The sequence below is a fragment of the Protopterus annectens genome, chromosome 2.part1 (genome assembly GCF_019279795.1).
Source record: "Protopterus annectens isolate FY-2018-M chromosome 2.part1, PAN1.0, whole genome shotgun sequence".
Lineage (NCBI taxonomy): Eukaryota > Metazoa > Chordata > Ceratodontiformes > Protopteridae > Protopterus > Protopterus annectens.
The window spans coordinates 1,091,712,689-1,091,730,592 of record NC_056729.1 but is presented as its reverse complement, the minus strand read 5'-3'; the positions used below and the strand labels follow the sequence as shown (position 1 = coordinate 1,091,730,592).

The window sequence follows — 17,904 nt, the reverse complement described above, 5'->3', positions numbered from 1 at the left end:
TCCAGTTTACAAAATGTGAAAACATTCATTTTAAATTAAATTTTACAGATAGCTAACTGGCTCACACACAGGACACAAGAAGTCAGGATAGGGCACTGTACCTCCACAAAAAGGTCAGTCAGTAGTGGAGTCCCTCAGAGCTCGGTTTTGGGGCCACTAATTTTTGTACCTACTTTTCAGAAGTCAAAAGTAATGTCAAAGGCCTTTGGCTGACCATGTTTATGGATGACTGCAAGCTTGGTGCAATCATAGAATCCCCCAAGAGCACTAATATCCTCCAAATAGGCTTGTCAGAAACTAATAATTGGCACTAGAGCCATGGCCTAAAACGGAATGCCATAAATGTATAATAATATCCTTTGGGAAATGCATCACTCCAGGGATTTGCCATACTGACAATTCAACCCTAGGAGTGGATTGGGACTTTGGAACATATGTGGACATTGTCTTGGTCTTTGGCCATCATGTGTCTACTGTTGTAAAGAAATCATTCTGTATTGCATAACTTATAAAGCAAGAGTAGGGCATCCAGGTCCAAGGATGTCATTGTCCTGCTGTACTCAGTCCTCATTAGGCCAGTCATTGAAAACAATGATCCTTTCCATATGTACCTGAATAGGCATATGCAAAACTGAAATGCCCACAGGGGGTTTTCTTCACCAAGAAAACCTATTAACCTCTACCCAACATGGCTTTCGCCCAGATCATAGCCCAACAACTGCTCTGGTTGCTTTCCTTAGACTCCATTATAAAGGCCAGAGATAACAACAACTTAGTCTTTTCTCTCCTTTCAGAGCTCTCCAAAGCCTTTAATGCAGTCTTTCTTACCAAACTATTCTCAAAAATGTCTTCTCTAGGATTCAGCAATACAACGCTTAACTGTTTTTTCTTGCGTGTCTGTGCTAAACTTCTGAGGACTGCACTGCAATGACTTTCTGCATAGTAATCCAAATTAACTATCTGTGTCTGAAATATCTCCTAGTAATAATACCAAAACCATGTAAATCAGTTAAGTGGCTTTCTACTTTTTCCCAGTTTATACATATGTCCCATAAGTATCCATACTTTGCTATCTTCTTTGTAACATTTTATTTATTTATTTATTTGACATCTGTCGACTAGGTTAGTCCGACTGAGCTGTTGCTCTTTTTCAGTGGAGGCCCGGGGAGAAAAGCTCCGCAGTTGATACAAACAAGTAGTATAATACAGAAGTGAAGGAGTTGACAATCATTTAACAAGTACCAAATAATATTATAAAACATCTAAGTAATATACACACTGACACATAGTTATGAAAAATAATTTCAACAATGATATAGCTATATGGTTCTTCAGTTATATACAAACTTAATATATTATCACAGTAAGTAAAATTATCAAGTACAGTCAGTATAGTCTAAAAATTTATAAATTTATAAACAATTTACACACATCCTCCCAACAAGCTACACTTATACAATATGCAGATGATTCTGTTGTCGTCTGTTCATCTGATAGTCCATTACTGAGCAGGCATTCAACTCTGTCGAAAACTGGCTTACTGACAACCAGCTTCGCTAAATCCAAAAAGACCAATTTACTCTTATTTTTCCCTATATCTTAAACATACCTAAAATAAGTTACTTGTTATCGAAATAGATGAGTAACTGAAATTTGACCTTCATATTCAAAATAGTAATAGAAAAAATACATCAAAAACTTTGTATGCTCTACAAATCAAAACTATTCCTTAGCAACTCCTCTAGTTATTCTCATTAATGCATATCTCCTTCCTTCTCTACTTTATACTTCATCTATTTGCACCAATATTCAGATCTCCTGAAGAGCACAACTTGAGCTGTGCTACAACAAAGTAGCTAGATTTGCAGTCAGACATACAACTTCCATCATTGCTCTGCCCACCAATCTTTAAACTGGCTTGAGTTACAGCACTGTTTCAAGTTTACTCACCTTCTCCTTGCTCATAAAATGGTATACAAAACTTCATTCTGCCCAGCAACCAGCACAATTTTTAACCATTACCTCCCAAACCACCCTCTTCATTCATCTGAAAAACAACTCCTTGAAATCTATAAACCAAAAAGAAAATCTATAGGTCACAACCTATATTTCTACACAGTGGCTAAATCCTGGAAAATCATTCTTATTGATATTAGAGCAATTGTAGTCATATATTCAAACTATCTTCGAAGGAATTCTCCTCATCTCCTGGCTCTGTATATGTCTTAACAGTGCCCTTTATTTCCCTTTTCTTTCCCTTCCTTCTTCCTCTCTCCTTTATCTTTCCTCTAATTAACCACATCTCCAACTACTTCTCCTATGGCTCCTAGCACAACTTCTTTTCTTTCCTCTCTCCCCATCTGTAATAAAAATACCATAACTCAGTCTTTTTTTCCACCCACCTTCTATTTTACGTTACTGTTTTAAAAATAGTGACTCTCCACTAAAACAACTTTTTAGACAGGTAAAGCTTAAGTTACCTACATTCACATCTAACTCCTCTAGTGCACACTGCAGTGTTTAAGATAAACCATTTTTTTATCTTACCTTTAAGCATCTATTGCAAGACCACCAGTTTTTGGAGAGCCCACATTTGCTTCTCAGTAGTCATCTTGGGATTACTGCTTTTGTTTTCTCCTGGTGAGAGGAGTGCAGTTGCATTATTTCCTGGAGACTGCTGATCGCCAGAAAGCTTAATAACTGCTTTATAGGTGACAACTTGGTATCTGTGCTTATACTCTGATCCTGGTGAGAGTAGGAGCAAAGTGCATTGATTCCTGACTCTTTCTGGTTGGAGTGCCTGTGACTAGCACTTGCTCTAAAACCTGCTGGAAAGCAATAGGAGGCCTTAAACTGATACAAGCATTCAACTCTCCTTGTTAATAAGGAGAAATTAATTGTAGGCACTAAACAGCCTATAATTGCAAAGTACCTTGTCAAGGTAAGGAAAAACAGCTCTTGTACTTTACAAAAAAAAAAAAAAAAGCACCTAACCAGGCATGTCCAAGGGTCAGCTTCCGGTGATTTCTCCTGTCCACCTGGTGAATCTGGGCATACTGGGGCAATGCAGCAATTGCCTCATCTACACAGACAACCCTCTCATAGGTTCATAGGTTCATAGGTTACTACTAGGCTATCGGCCGTAGGGCCTATACAAGCCTAGCCATAACAATTCCCTGACTATTTCTTCCCACAGTATTTACTTGGCTGGACCCCTGTCTAGCAGGGTGACTGACATGATCCCCAGGGTGCATTTCCAATCTCCCATCCAATCATCAAGGTTCCTTTTGAAGAGGGCCAAAGAGGCACTCTGCTTGACATGTATGGGCAGTCTATTCCAGAGTCTGGGGAGTACCTGGGTCAGGAACCTACCACCTCCTACCACCCAACACTACAACCTGCGAGAGATGCATTTACATAGCCAAACTGGAAGCAAAGCTCTCTCCAGCCAATATTGTGCTAGACAATCAAGAGGAAAAGATTAACACAAGCACTACACCTCAAGCAACACATAGCCCTTCAAAACTCTCACTACCAACACCCACACATAGCAACACTAAACCCACATATGCAGAGGCCCTTAACATTAACCTGCCCAAGAAACAAGGACCTCTGAAGCTAAAACGCAAACAAACGCCAGTCACAACCAAAGTATCACATAGCTCACAACACCAGTGTGCTACCCAACAACAGCCCCTAAGGCAAGACAACGTACCCAACACTTTAGTCATAGGTGACTCTATAGTCAGGCACACTGATGTCCCACTTGCCAGGCTGAACAAGGAGAAAATAATAGTCAGCTGCCTGTTGGGTGCCAGGATCAACCACATAATGCATGCACTCAAGTCACTCCACAACAAGTACAAATATGACTCTGTCATTGTCCATGTTGGAGTGAATGACTTGAGACGTACCTCCCTGGACTACATGAAAATAGACATGGAAGAGCTCTTGGATCATGTGGCCCAGGCAGGTATGATCCTAGCCTTGAGTAGCATCCTGCCTTCACCCAGAATGATACCACAGTATAAGGATAAAATGATTGACTTCAACAATTGGCTAAGCTTCTGATGTCATTCAAAGGGGATCCAGTAGCTGTCTGCCTGGGAAGACATGATCAACAAACCACGATGCTTTGCCAGAGATGGTCTGCACCTGTCGACCCTGGGATTCAGGTTACTGGCTAAGGCTCTTGCCACCCCTATAGTGCTTTTTTAGGCAAGGCTTAAAGGACAAAACCACCACCATAACAGGTACAAGTATGCAAAATCTGAAGGTAATGCTACTCAATGCTAGAAGTCTAAACCTCAAAATGCACTCTCTCAAAACACTCCTCAAAATGGAGAATATCGATATCTGTGCAGTAACTGAGACCTTGTTCAAGGCTCCAGAGAGCACCCCTGCAACACCAGGCTACAACTCTTACCACACTTTTTGGTCACCAAACTAGCACCGAAACAGTAAAGGTGGAGGAGTGTCCATATTCACCAAGAATATTCACACCTCCAGGCTAGTTGCCCAACACAATGCATCCAAAATTCTCCAGGTGCAACTAACACTAGGTAAGATTGCAATTCACATTGTGGCTTGCTACAGATCCCCCATGATGCCCCAAGATTCTCACTTCACTTTTCTAAACATACTGGAAAATATTAAGATACAACCAAACATCCTAATACTGGGTGATTTCAACTACCCTGCTATTAACTGGGAAAACTACTCATGTACCAACGGTTCTTGGAATTCATAAATTCCAATGCCCTGGACCAACTAGTCCATAGTCCCACCAGGGGCTCCAATATCCTGGACCTTGTCATTACCAACATGGGAAATCGATCCTCCACACCAGTGGTCACCCCCTCGTTGGTTACGTCTGACCATAAGCTAATCAGATTTGACATCCACATCGCACCCCTACCCCCCAGTAAGGAAACATCCATAAAAAACTTCTCCGAGGCCAACTTCATGCTGCTCAAGTCAGAAGTGACAAACTTCATGACACCCATGCAGATGGGAACTGAAAGTTTGACTGCCGACTCTTACACTAAAGCACTGTATCAGCCCATCCACTTGTGCATGAAATGTGCCAGTCCAAATAGAACCAAGATGTTCTCCTCCAAAAAAAGGAAGATAATCTGGTGGTCCCCTGCCATAAATAAACTTTACAACAGAAGGAAGAAACTGTTGCAGAAAAGAAGAAAATACCAGGATGCAAAAAACTCCCTTACCAGCCTCAGTAAGAAGCTGAGATCCCTCATAAAATCTTCCAAAGATAGTTACGAAAATAAAATTGCCAAAGATTCCAAAGACAACTGCAAGGCATTCTATAGCTATGTCAAGAATCTAAATGGCAATGCTCAGATCTGCTCTGAGCTACAAGAGAATGGCATTAAATATACTGATCCCAAGGACATTGCCAATATCCTGGCAGATCGATTCAGTGCCAACTCCACTCCCCTCTCACCTCATAAAGGGCCCATCTCAATATAAAAAGATTGCCAAATTCCAGTAATCACGGCCACACAGGTAAAAACCACACTCTTCAAAGCTAAGAATACAGCATCCATGGGACCAGACAACATCTGCATCTGTGTACTACATGAACTACAAAATGAACTGGCACCTAACCTAAGTATCATGTTTAATTATAGCCTCACCTCAGGCTTTGTGCCCACTAAGTGGCGCACAGCTACAGTTATCCCTCTCCACAAGGGGTGATCCACCTTGGATCCAGGGATCTACCATCCCATCTGCAAGGCCATGGAACATATTATCATGGAACTTATAAACAAGGACATTGGCAACCTTCAAACACTGGACCCCACCCTGTTTGGGTTCATGAAGGGCCAATTGTGTCTCCTGAACCTGAATGACTTCTTTGAATCAGTCTCCAGAGCTGTGGATGAGGGTAAGGCAGTCCATACAGTCTATCTGGACCTCGCCAAGGCCGTCAACACCATCCACCATTCTGGAATCATAGATGAACTTACTAAGCTGGACATAAATCCCTACATCACTCGATGGGTTGCCAACTGGCTTACTGACAAAACCCACACTGTAAAAGTAGCCGACTCCAAATCCAGCTACAGACAAGTGACAAGTGGAGTACCTCAGGGTTCAGTCCTGGGACTGCTCTTGTTTGGCATCTACTTCTCTGAAGTACAGGCCAATACTGAGGGACTCTGGCTAACAAAGTTCACAGATGACTGCAAACTGGGAGCCATTATTGAATCCCCCAATTATGTGGATATTCTACAAAAGGGCCTTACAGAAACAGATGCTTGGTGTCAGAGCCATGGGCTCAAGTTCAATGCCAAGAAGTGTATAGTTATTCCCTTTGTGAAAAAACATGTGTCCATGAATTACCACATAGGTGGCAGTACACTAAACACTGAAAGTGTGATAAGAGACTTAGGAACACAGGTGGACAGTGGTCTCACCTTTGATAACCACATCACCACAGCAGTCAGGAAATCCTTTTATGTGGCACACCTCATCACTAAGGGCTTTTCGTCCAGAAAAAAGGAGGTCACTGTTCCACTGTATTCATCCCTCATTATACCAATCATAGAGTACAACGCCCCATTTGGTATGTACCTCACAGGACATCTTCAACAACTGGAAAGGCTGCAGAAACACCTCACTAAAAGAATCACAGGCCTAAAGCAGATGCCCGATGCTGAGCGACTAAAAAAACTTCAGCTATACTCTGTCACATATCATCTACTCAGAGGCGATCTCTGCTTAACATATAAGGCCATGTCAAACCCAGAGCTGTTGGACATGCTACACTTAAAGAAATTCTAATCCATCAGAGCAACATGCTCCAGGGACCTAAACCTTGTTACCACAATGAACAAAACATGCTGGAGGGATAGGTTCCTAACCCAGAGATTCCCCATACTCTGGAATAGACAGTCCATACATGTCAAGCAGAGCGCCTCCTTGGCACTCTTCAAAAGGAACCTTGACGACTGGATGGGAGATAGGAAATTTACCCCGGGGATCATGTCAGTCACCCTGCTAGACAGGGTTCCAGGGAAGTAAATATTGTGGGAAGCAATAGCCAGGGAATTGTTATGGCTAGGCTTCTACAGGCCCTAGGGCGATAGCCTAGTACCAGCCTATGAATCTATGTACATCATCTGTTATAACTAATGATAATATCTCATTCTTGGAGTTCAATATTTCAATGAATGTTCTACTGATTGAACTGTATTTATTTTGAATATAGATTTTCCTGTTATCTTTAAATGTTTGTCCTAATTTTTCTCTATTGTACAAGTTCACTGCTGTTTTATATAATTTACTTAGTGTGTTAAGATATGTAGTTTATTAATTTTATTATGTCGATGGAGTTTTTCTCCCTCTGCTTCTGCTGAAAAATGCATGCACATTCACACTTTTCTGGGAAAGAAATGTCAAATAAATAAAAACAATACATGGCATTAACCACATGGAATATACAGGCCACCTTAAAGTGTTATCTTTATACTCAGTCTCTTAACGACAACTGAGAGGTGATTTGTGCCTTGCTTACAAGGCATAATCTGACCAAGTACCGATGGACTTGCTGCACATTTGCAGCATTACAAATATCTAATCAAAGATCTAAACCTCATTAGCAACATAAATATAACATGTTGGAGGGCCAGCTATATGTCTCAGATACTACCACTAATATAGAACTGGCTTTCAATCCATGTAAAGCAGTCTGTTCCCAATCCTATACATATGCAGCCTGGACTAATGAATGGAGAGTTGGAAATCTACCCCTGGATTGCCCCCATACCCCTTTTGGACAGAAACAGCTTGTAAATGATCTACCACGTAAACCCAACAAAGATGCCCCTGGGTAATTTATCCTGTTATTTACAAATGGGAAAATGTGGCTAGGCATAAAAAGGCCTCCTAAGACTGTTAGCCTAGTAATTACCTATAAACTATGAACTAAGTTCAACTAACTCTGGGCAAAACCGCAATCCAGATTGTAGCTTGCTACAGACCCCCAACCATGCCTCAGGATTCCCACTCCTCTTTTCTTGATACACTAGAAAATATTAAGGTACAGCTCAACACTCTAATAATGGGTGATTTCAACTACCCTACCATTAACTGGGAAAACTACTCATGTACCAACTTTTTTGCTCAACGTTTTCTGGAAATCATCAATTCTAACACCTTGGATCAACTTATCCATTCCCCCACCAGGGGCAGCAATATCCTAGACCTGGTCATCACCAACATGGGTGACCGGTGTTCCACACCAGAGGTCAGCTCCTTGTTGGTCAGATCCGACCACAAGGTAATCCCCCTAGACATCCACATCCCGGTCCCACCCCCCATTAGGAAAACAACCGCAAATTATTTTTCCAAAGCCAACTTCACGCTTCTTAAGACAGAAGTGGCAAACTTCACGACACCCATGCAAATGGACAATAGAGGTATGACTGCTGAATCCTACGCAAATGCACTTTATAAGCACTTACACGAGTGCATGGATCATGCTATCCCTAACAGAACCAAGATGCTATCCTCCAAAAAAAGGAATCCAATCTGGTGGTCTTCTGCCATAAACAAGCTCTACAACAGAAGAAAGAAACTGTTGCAAAAAATAGTAAAATCCCACGATTGGAGGAACTCCCTGGTGAGCCTCAGTAAGAAGCTGAGATCCCTCATAAAATCCTCCAAAGCTAGTTATGAAAACAAAATTGCCACTGATTCTAAAGACAACCACAAAGCATTCTATAGCTATGTCAAGAATCTCAATGGCAGCACCAGATCTACTCTGAGTTACAGCACAATGACACTAAATATACAGAACCAACTGATATTGCCAACATCCTGGAAGATAGGTTCAGTGCTAACTTTACCCCCCTCTCACCCCCTAAAGGGCCCATCTTTATAACGGAAGAATGCAAAGTTCCTGTAATCATGGCTGCACAGGTAAAAACCTCATTCTCCAAAGCCAAGAACACAGAATCCATGGGACCTGACAACATCCCAGGCTGCCTTCTACATGAACTACAGAATGAAATGGCACCCCACATAAGTACCATGTTCAATCATAGCCTCACCTCAGGCTTTGTGCTCATTGAATGGCACACCACAACAGTTATCCCACTCCACAAAGGGGGGGGCCACAACAGACCCCAGGAACTACCGCCCCATTAGCCTGACGAGCCTGGTCTGGAAGGCCATGGAACGTATCATCATGGAACTAATAAACAAAGACATTGGAGATTTTCAAACTCTGGATCCCACACAGTTCGGGTTTGTAAAAGGCAGATCATGTCTTTTAAACCTGATAGACTTCTTTGAAGTAGTCACCAAAGCCATAGATGAGGGTAAGGTGGTTCACACAGCCTAACTAGATCTCGACAAGGAGTTTGACACCATCCCCCACTCTGTTATTATAGATAAACTCACTAAACTAGGTATAAATCCCTATGTCACAAGATGGGTTGCCAACTGGCTTACTGACAGAACCCACACTGTGAAAGTAGCAGACTCCAAATCAGACTTCAGACCAGTGACAAGTGGAGTATCACAGGGTTCAGTCCTGGTTCCTCTCCTGTTTGGTATCTACTTCTCTGAAGTACAGGCTAACACAGAAGATCTTTGGCTAACGAAATTTGCAGATGACTGCAAACTAGGAGCCATAATCGAAACTCCTAATGATGTGGACATCCTACAAAAGGGCCTCACTGAGACAGATGCCTGGTGTCAAAGCCATGGTCTGAAGCTCAATGCCAAAAAGTGCATTGTCATCCCCTTTGGTAAAAACTCTGTACCCATGAACTACTACATAGGCGGTAGTCTACTTAACACCGAAAGTGTGATAAGAGACCTTGGGACACAGGTGGACAGTAGTCTCTCCTTTGATAATCACATTGCCACAGTGGTCATGAAATCCTTCTACGTGGCACACCTCATCACAAAAGGTTTCTCATCCAGAAAAAAAGAGGTCATTGTTCCCCTCTACTCATCACTCATTAGACCCATTATAGAGTACAATGCCCCTTTTGGTATGTACCTCACAAGACATCTACAACAACTGGAAAGGACGCAAAAATACCTCACAAAGAGGATTACTGGCCTCAAACAGATGCCTTACGCAGACCGTCTCAAAAAACTTCAGCTTTACTCCATCGCATATCGCCTACTCAGAGGCAATCTCTGCCTAATATACAAAGCTATGTCAAACCTGGAGCTGTTGGACATGCTCCACTTAAAGAAATTTCAATTCCTCTGAGCTACACACTCTAGGGACCTAAACTTTGTCACCACAATAAACAAAACATGCTGGATAGATTCCTGTCCCAGAGACTTCCCATACTCTGGAACAGACTACCTATCTATGTCAAACAGAGCTCCTCATTAGCACTCTTCAAGAAAAATCTTGATGATTGGATGGGTAATAGGAAATTCACCCCGGGGATCATTTCTGTGGTTCTGCTTGACAGGGGCACAGGAAAATAATTTTCTTGGGTGGCGAAAGCCAGGGTACCTTTTTGGCTAGGCTTTTATAGGCCCTAGGGTCAATAGCCTAGTACCTACCTATGAACCTATGAACCTATCAAACAACAGGGTTAAGCAGAAGTTGCTAGTCAGCTCTGTTAAAATGTCTTGAAAACATGCAAAACTACCATATTAATGAAGTTAATTGGATTTAAATTTTTATTTGGAAATCTTATAAGACAAGTCAGTAAATCCTCACTAATTGAAGGTTCCATTCATCAAATATTTCAGGTGATCAAGTGCTTGAATTTGCCAGTTAGCACAAAAGACTAAAGCTCTGAGCTGTTAATGAGTTGCATCACATGCTCAAGGTACAAGGTCTGATTCCTTCCACCTTTATTTTCTATAAACAAAGCCCATCATTGACCCTATTTAAGCAAAATTTGTACAGTTGGATGGGTAACCAGAAATTCACCGCCAGGGTTCCACCTGTATACCTCTTGGAAAGGGGCAATAGGTGCTGAATTTTAGTGTCTGCTTGAATCAGACATCCGTGGGAACATGGGTTGAACTTGGCTTGTAGGGACCCTGGTGCTGTTAGCCTTGTAACCTCCTATGATTCTGTGATCCTATGAATAACTGAGCAATACCTTTTATGCTGTAAGCATCTGAATGAACTGATTTGTTAGAAACTGTGCAAGTCAACATATATGTGACATTTGCTTTTACATAGTTTATATTACACACACACAGACACACACACACACAGACATATATATATATATATATATATATATATATACATATATATATATATATATATATATATATATATATATATATAGGGTCTATATTAGATCGAACGCTTAGGTAAGCGAACGGTGATTAATCAACCCCATGTAAGCGAACGCTTACAAAACCAAACTGTCAGAACAGTGATTTTTTTCCAAGGGAAAAAAAAAATCGCTGTTCCAACAAAAAAAAAAAAAAAGAAAGCAGATTAAAACATGAGATTAAGTGGGGGGCCCCACTTTATTTATGGGGCTGTGCCCCACACCCTACTTAAATATACCAACTCCAAGACTGCACTACAGTGCCAAAAATGGCTGAAGCTGCCAAAAGAATTCTTTCCTAGGGAAAGAATTTGCTTACATGCCACTTCGATATTTTGCAGTTTCGATTTTGTCAGTTCGACCAAGACGTATTCGAAAACATGCGTCTTCGGTCTGCTGACAGGAACCCTATATATATATATATATATATATATATATATATATATAAATATATATATCTATATATATATATATATATATATATATATATATATATATATATATATTTATATATATATATATATATATATATATAGTTGTCAGAGGGTGTGAGAAGCACAACCCTTCCTGTGGGTGTGCAGCCAAGCTTTCCTCATAAAAAAGTGCCTACTTTTCCTTCCTGACATTGGGTTACATAAGGACTTGCCTCCTAAGATCTACCTACTGTCTTTGTATTTGAACTTATGAGGACCTGGATGGCCTCACGGCAGTTCAACAAAATATCATTATTACATTATATCATTTTCTAGTAAACATATTGGAATTTCAGTGTTATTTAATACTCATATTAAAGAAACTCACAAAGGCTGTAATGGTGAACATTGGACCCCTTGTAAGTACAGGTCCAGAACAGGAATGCTAAGTTCTAGTTGGCTATCTATTTATGCACACACATTATATATCTGTATCTATATCTATATCTATATCTATGTCTAAGCTATACCCATGTCTAATCTATACCTATCTATCTATATATATATATATATATATATATATATATATATATATATATATATATATATACATACAATTAGACAGAGAGAGTGATATCACAATTGTTTGTTATGTTAAATGCATCTGTAAAGGAAATTGATGCAGAGAAGGGGTACTGACTCCCCTATAAAAGGTATTAATGAAAACGTATGAAGTTTTGCATGTGTAAAATATCCATTTGTGATCAAGGAATCACACCTTTAGCCTTTGTAACTGTCAGAATAATGCTGCAGCTGTCAAACTATACAGTTGGTGTAACATTCTGACACCTGTGAAGATTAATTAGTCAGGTCCAATGTTTTGCATTATTGTCTGTAAATATATTTGATATATCAGACTTGACATGTAAGACTGTTTTACTTTCAGAACTAACTTTTCTGGTATGAAACCCATGAATCGTGTTAATTATTCACTTTTGTTCTAGAATGTAATGATACGGCATGTATTTGTGAGAAAGGCTACTTGTGGGAACCTGAAATCTGCAGTACTCAAGCATGCTACAATACAACAGTACAATCAGGCTGTGACTGTATCACAAATACTTCAACGAATGGGGTCTGTGAACCTATTGTACCAACAACTACAACAACAACAACAACTCCGGCAACTACTACTACACCAACAACAACTAGTACTACTTCTACTACAACTACTACCACTACACCAGCTACTACAACTACCACTACACCGACTACTACAACAACAACTACTACTACAACTACTACTACCACACCAACAACTACAACCTCCACTACTACAGCTACTACTACCACCACAACTTCAACAACTACTACTGCTATGACCACCACCACGACTACAATATCACCCACTACAACCATACCACCAACAGGTAAAAACTTACAGCTATGGGTTTCTGCCAAAATGAGCATGTTTTAAAGATTTAAAGTAGGGTTATTTACTGAGTCTTGGAAGTTAAATATATCAGTACATGAGTTTTTTTCAGATATACTGCATAAAGAACATTTAATTTTATTTAAACAATAATGTACTTTATGAGTTAGGCGTCTAATCAGCATATTAAGTTTTCTTCAGAAGCATGTTTTCTTATGTATTGTCTCAATGAGCTGGGGGTTGTTGAATAAAAAATGGTGATGTATACTTTGTTGATATCTTTAAAGGGAAATAAACATGTTAGCAAAAGAGGGTTCAGACCAGAAATCAATAGCAGATAAGTTGCAGAATAAAGTTTTTTTTTTTTTTTGCATAAAATAAAACATACCAATCCAAATTTTAAACCTTGAAGAAGTGCTGTTAAAGGAAGCAGTAGCCTCACCCCCAGTATGTGAGCTTTCAGCATACCCTTAAACTAAAACATATTATCTGCATGGCCTCACCAAATAAGAGTAAAATAAAAAGTTGATTTTTTTTAAATATAAAATTCTTTTCTTTTTCATGGAATTTATGCCACACCAAAGTTAGTATATTTAGAGAACAGTGCTTTGCGGTAAAGGTCTCACAATGGGGATTGTGGAAGGGAGCACATGGCCCTATCCAAAATATTTTGTTTGGCTTACATTCATTAAATATATTTTGCAGTCTTTTATTCTCTCTGTTAGGTGTTTCCAGCAGTACCAGTAGTCATCACTTCGTACTCTCTTTGAATTGTTTGGAAAAGATGTTTGTGGAATCATTATGATGCTATATTTTCTTTAATTCTTCATTGGTATTTCAGCTCAGGAAAATACAAGATTCTCCAAATGTTTGATATCAACACTGCATTACTTTTAATTTCTTAAAATGTCTCACAGACCAGCAATGAGCTACCTACAGAATAAATACAACTGAGCCAATAAAATATTAAGGAAGCAGATATTCACTTTAATATAATCAAAAATGGATTGCATAATGTTCTGTCTGCTTTGCTTTCAGTGTCTGTCTCATCCTGAGCACCACTAGTTCATCTCATCATTTTATCTAGTCTGTTCTTTTACATTCACACTGTACTTTTTTGTATAAGATCAGCATAGCTGCCAGCTTGACATTATGCAACATGGATTTCCACAACACCCTATCAGTAATATCTGCAAAGCAGTGTTTCATCTCAAGTTTGTCTTATTTAAACCCCCTGACAAACACCACTATGAAATGTTAATTCCTAGTGGTCTCTCTGATCTTCCTCACCTTCTTTTATCCTCTTCACTCTGTAGAATGCAGAGATCTACACTTTTTTATATGGCTGCCTTTTCATCCGTTGAAATGCTGTGGTCACACGTGTCATTACTGTATAAAAATTTTTAGCAACTGCTTTTTATTAGAAATCCAGAAATTAGGGTAGTGCATTGTGTAAGACTTATTTAATATCTACACTTGTCTGCCGGACAACTATCTTGGATGAAAATTACCTTACTTGTCCACCTAGATTCATAAATTCAAATGTAAGTAGTATATAATCTGGTAATAAGTCTGCAGACCATTACAAGCATAGTCAGTAAACCATATTCATGCATTCCCTTTAATCTCAGGGAGTGTAACACCTGACAGACCAGAGGAACATTTGAGTCAGCCTATTCAATTATCTAGGTTGCCTAAGGCCTTGAAGGTAGGAAGGTTTCCTGTCAGATTGACTGGCAGTCGAGATTTTTTAAAAGGCAGAGGTTGCATTGGAATATGAAATTATCATGCTATTGTGTCATACTTATCTGATGATGAAGGTTTAGGTCTTTGTGAGAAACATTTTTTTTCTATGCAAGACTAGGAGGTCAATGAGTGTTGGGACTTTCTTGAAAGGCTAAAGACAGATCACAATGGAGGAGTCTGTAAGAGACTGAGTACAGGGAGAGGGCAGCCTAGTCAGTCCAGGTGACTGAAGGTCTTGAAGCCATTAATGTTTTCAGTTAAATATCTTGGATATCTTTCAAGCTGAGCACTATGTTTCAACAAATATTTGCTAAAATAAACATTATTCATAAGTTAGTAGATTAGTACTAGGCGAACTGCCCTTGTGGGATTTTTTAAGCCTAGCTAATTACCCCATGTGAGAATCAAACCTTGCACCTTGTGTCTGTTAGATAATCACCATAACTATTATGCCAACCTCCTCAAAAAGGTCTGATAAGAGATGAGTAAAGGGAAATTATGACTTCTTTGGATCTTGAGGAGATGCCTTTAGTTGAGACTTATACAAGGATGGTAAAAAATAAGGAATTACCAAAAATGGTGCCTAGATTTCTTATGACAGTATTGGATTAGAGGGGCATATCACCTATATGTTATGCTGCAAATATTTTGTTTTGTTTATCAAAATGAACTGTACCATATTTTTCCATGTTTAGTCTGAGTAGTGGGACTATTGTTGTACACAAGCTGTCAACATAGCCTGACCCATGTTGGCACTACTGAGAGTCATGGCTGGAATAAATCAAAACTCCCAGTTTACAGCCATTCACCAATGTAGGTAGCCACAGGCCAAGAGTGGTGGCTTAAAGTACTGAGAAAAAGATGTCGAATAGTAGAAAGCCCAGAGCTGGCGACATTTTACTTGCTGAGACTGACAAATGTAACTCTTACTGCAAAGGTTCTGTCAAATATTTAGAAATCAATCACATAACATGTGAGCTTATATTCAGGTTTAAAATTCTGTCCATACTGTCATTTTTGGGGAATAGAGTCAAAGGCCTTGATAACTTGCTGATGTTGTCATGCTGCAGTAAGTCTTTAATTCATTTATTTTTAGAAGGTGTGACTCTAAACATTGTTTATTTTGTGAGATGTAGCCTATTCCCACATCTAGAACAGCTTCTCCTATATATCTGGTGAGGTTACAGGTATGGAACACGTTGTCATGGTTGCTGAAAGGTGATTGGTGCTTGTCATTTTGGTAATCCTAAGACCCATTGCTGCCCAAACTATTAACAAAATTGTTAGCTTAAATAACGAAGCTTTATATGCAATGATTTCAGGGGGACGGGTTATCCAGATGTGACAGGTACATACGTATAGGCAGAAAAGGTAGCAACTATACAAATCACTGAAGTGAAAACCAGGAAGGCAGCAACTGTACAAGTCACTGAATGGAAACCAAGAAGGTAACAACTGTGACAGCTACTGATGTGAAAACCCAGATGTCAAAAGAATTTTATGAGGTCCTGTAGACTGAAATTTGTATGATCTCAAAGAGGTTGTGATCAACAGTGTGGTGTCTCAGAAGAGACAGGCAAGACTTTTCTCAGCAAGGTGAGAGAAACACTTTTACTAAGAACATTCCTTTGAAGTGGAAGGAATGCTCTTAGAAATTCCAGGATCTGGTGGGTTTGCCCTATTCTAAGGAGAAAGTGCAATTAGCAACTAATAGCAACACATTTATGTATTTGTATGTAGGCTGCATTTCCCCGATTGTCCTGGGGGAATGTAACAACAAGATGGGATCATAGGTTCATAGGTTGTTACTAGGCTAATGACTACTAGGACCCTTGCAAAACTAGCAAATCACCCCAAACCATTTGGGTCCCAAGTAATACATGGGGGTAGGGAAGTATGTTAGTAGGCAGGTAGCTAAGGATTTGTAGGAGGATATTAGTTAAGATAACACTTTTCATAATAATGGCCTCTGTCCATAAGGGACATGGGAGCCAGACATGGATAAATTTACAATTTCCCATCTAACTGTTGAGGTTTTGCTTGAAAAGTGTCAGGGATGAACTCTGTTTTACATGGATGGAGAGCCTATTCCATAGTGCGGAGATCATTTGGGACACATATTTGTCTCTTCAGCACATTCTGTTTATGTCACATGTGAAGTTCAGATCCCTGGATCTAGTGTATCTGGTGCTGTTTGTTTTGCCACGTGCAACATATCCATCAGGACTGGGTCTGAGGAAGCCCTGTAAGACAGGCAAAGATCTCCTTTCAGCAGCCTGTAGAAGAATGAATACCAAAACAAAGCCTTTAGATGATCAGTGTAGGACAGGGTATTCATGCTCTGAATTCTCCTGATGCGAAACTTTGTGGCCATTCCAACTGTTGCAAGTGTCTGGTTAGATACATGCCAAAAGGGTCATTGTATTCAATGATAGGTCTGATAAGGGCCAAGTATTGTGGTACTATAACTTTCTTAGACCTGGATGCTATACCCTTACCTATAAGCTGGGTGCCATAGAAGGATTTTCTTATCATCTTAAGTACATGTTTGTCAAAGGCCACGTTTCCATCTACATCTGTTCCCAGATCCCTTACTACTGGGTCAACTCTTAGGGGCATGTTATTGATAGAGTAATTAACTTGCTTTAACAGTTTCCCAAAGGGTATTATAATGTATAATTATAATGTATTTTTGGCAATGGGTTTTAGGTCATGGCTTTGGCAGCAGTCATTTTTCTGTGTTAAACCCAATTGCAAGATGTTTGTGTCTTGGGAGGAATCTATGATAGCTCCCAATTTACAGTCATCTGCAAACTTGGTGAGTGAGAGGCCTTTAACATTTTGTTTATTGGGTAAGTCTGACTTGAAATGAGCCAATTTTAAGGGCAGACCCAGGGAGAAATGCTCCAAATACATGTCTTTGTAATGTGGGAGGAAACCAGAGCACCTGGAGAAAACCCACATGAATGCAGGGAAGACATACAGACTCCGCACAGAAAGCAACCCAACCGAGAATCGA

General features: G+C 39.8%; 1 protein-coding gene across 1 annotated transcript in view; it reads left to right on the top strand.

The window, feature by feature from the left end:
* Positions 1-17,904, top strand: part of LOC122794947 (uncharacterized serine-rich protein C215.13-like) — a 796,115-nt gene that overhangs the window by 535,311 nt on the left and 242,900 nt on the right. The window contains exon 5 of the mRNA XM_044063540.1: positions 12,712-13,137. Within this exon, the coding sequence (XP_043919475.1) occupies positions 12,712-13,137 (426 nt within the window). The remainder of the gene's footprint in view (positions 1-12,711; positions 13,138-17,904) is intronic.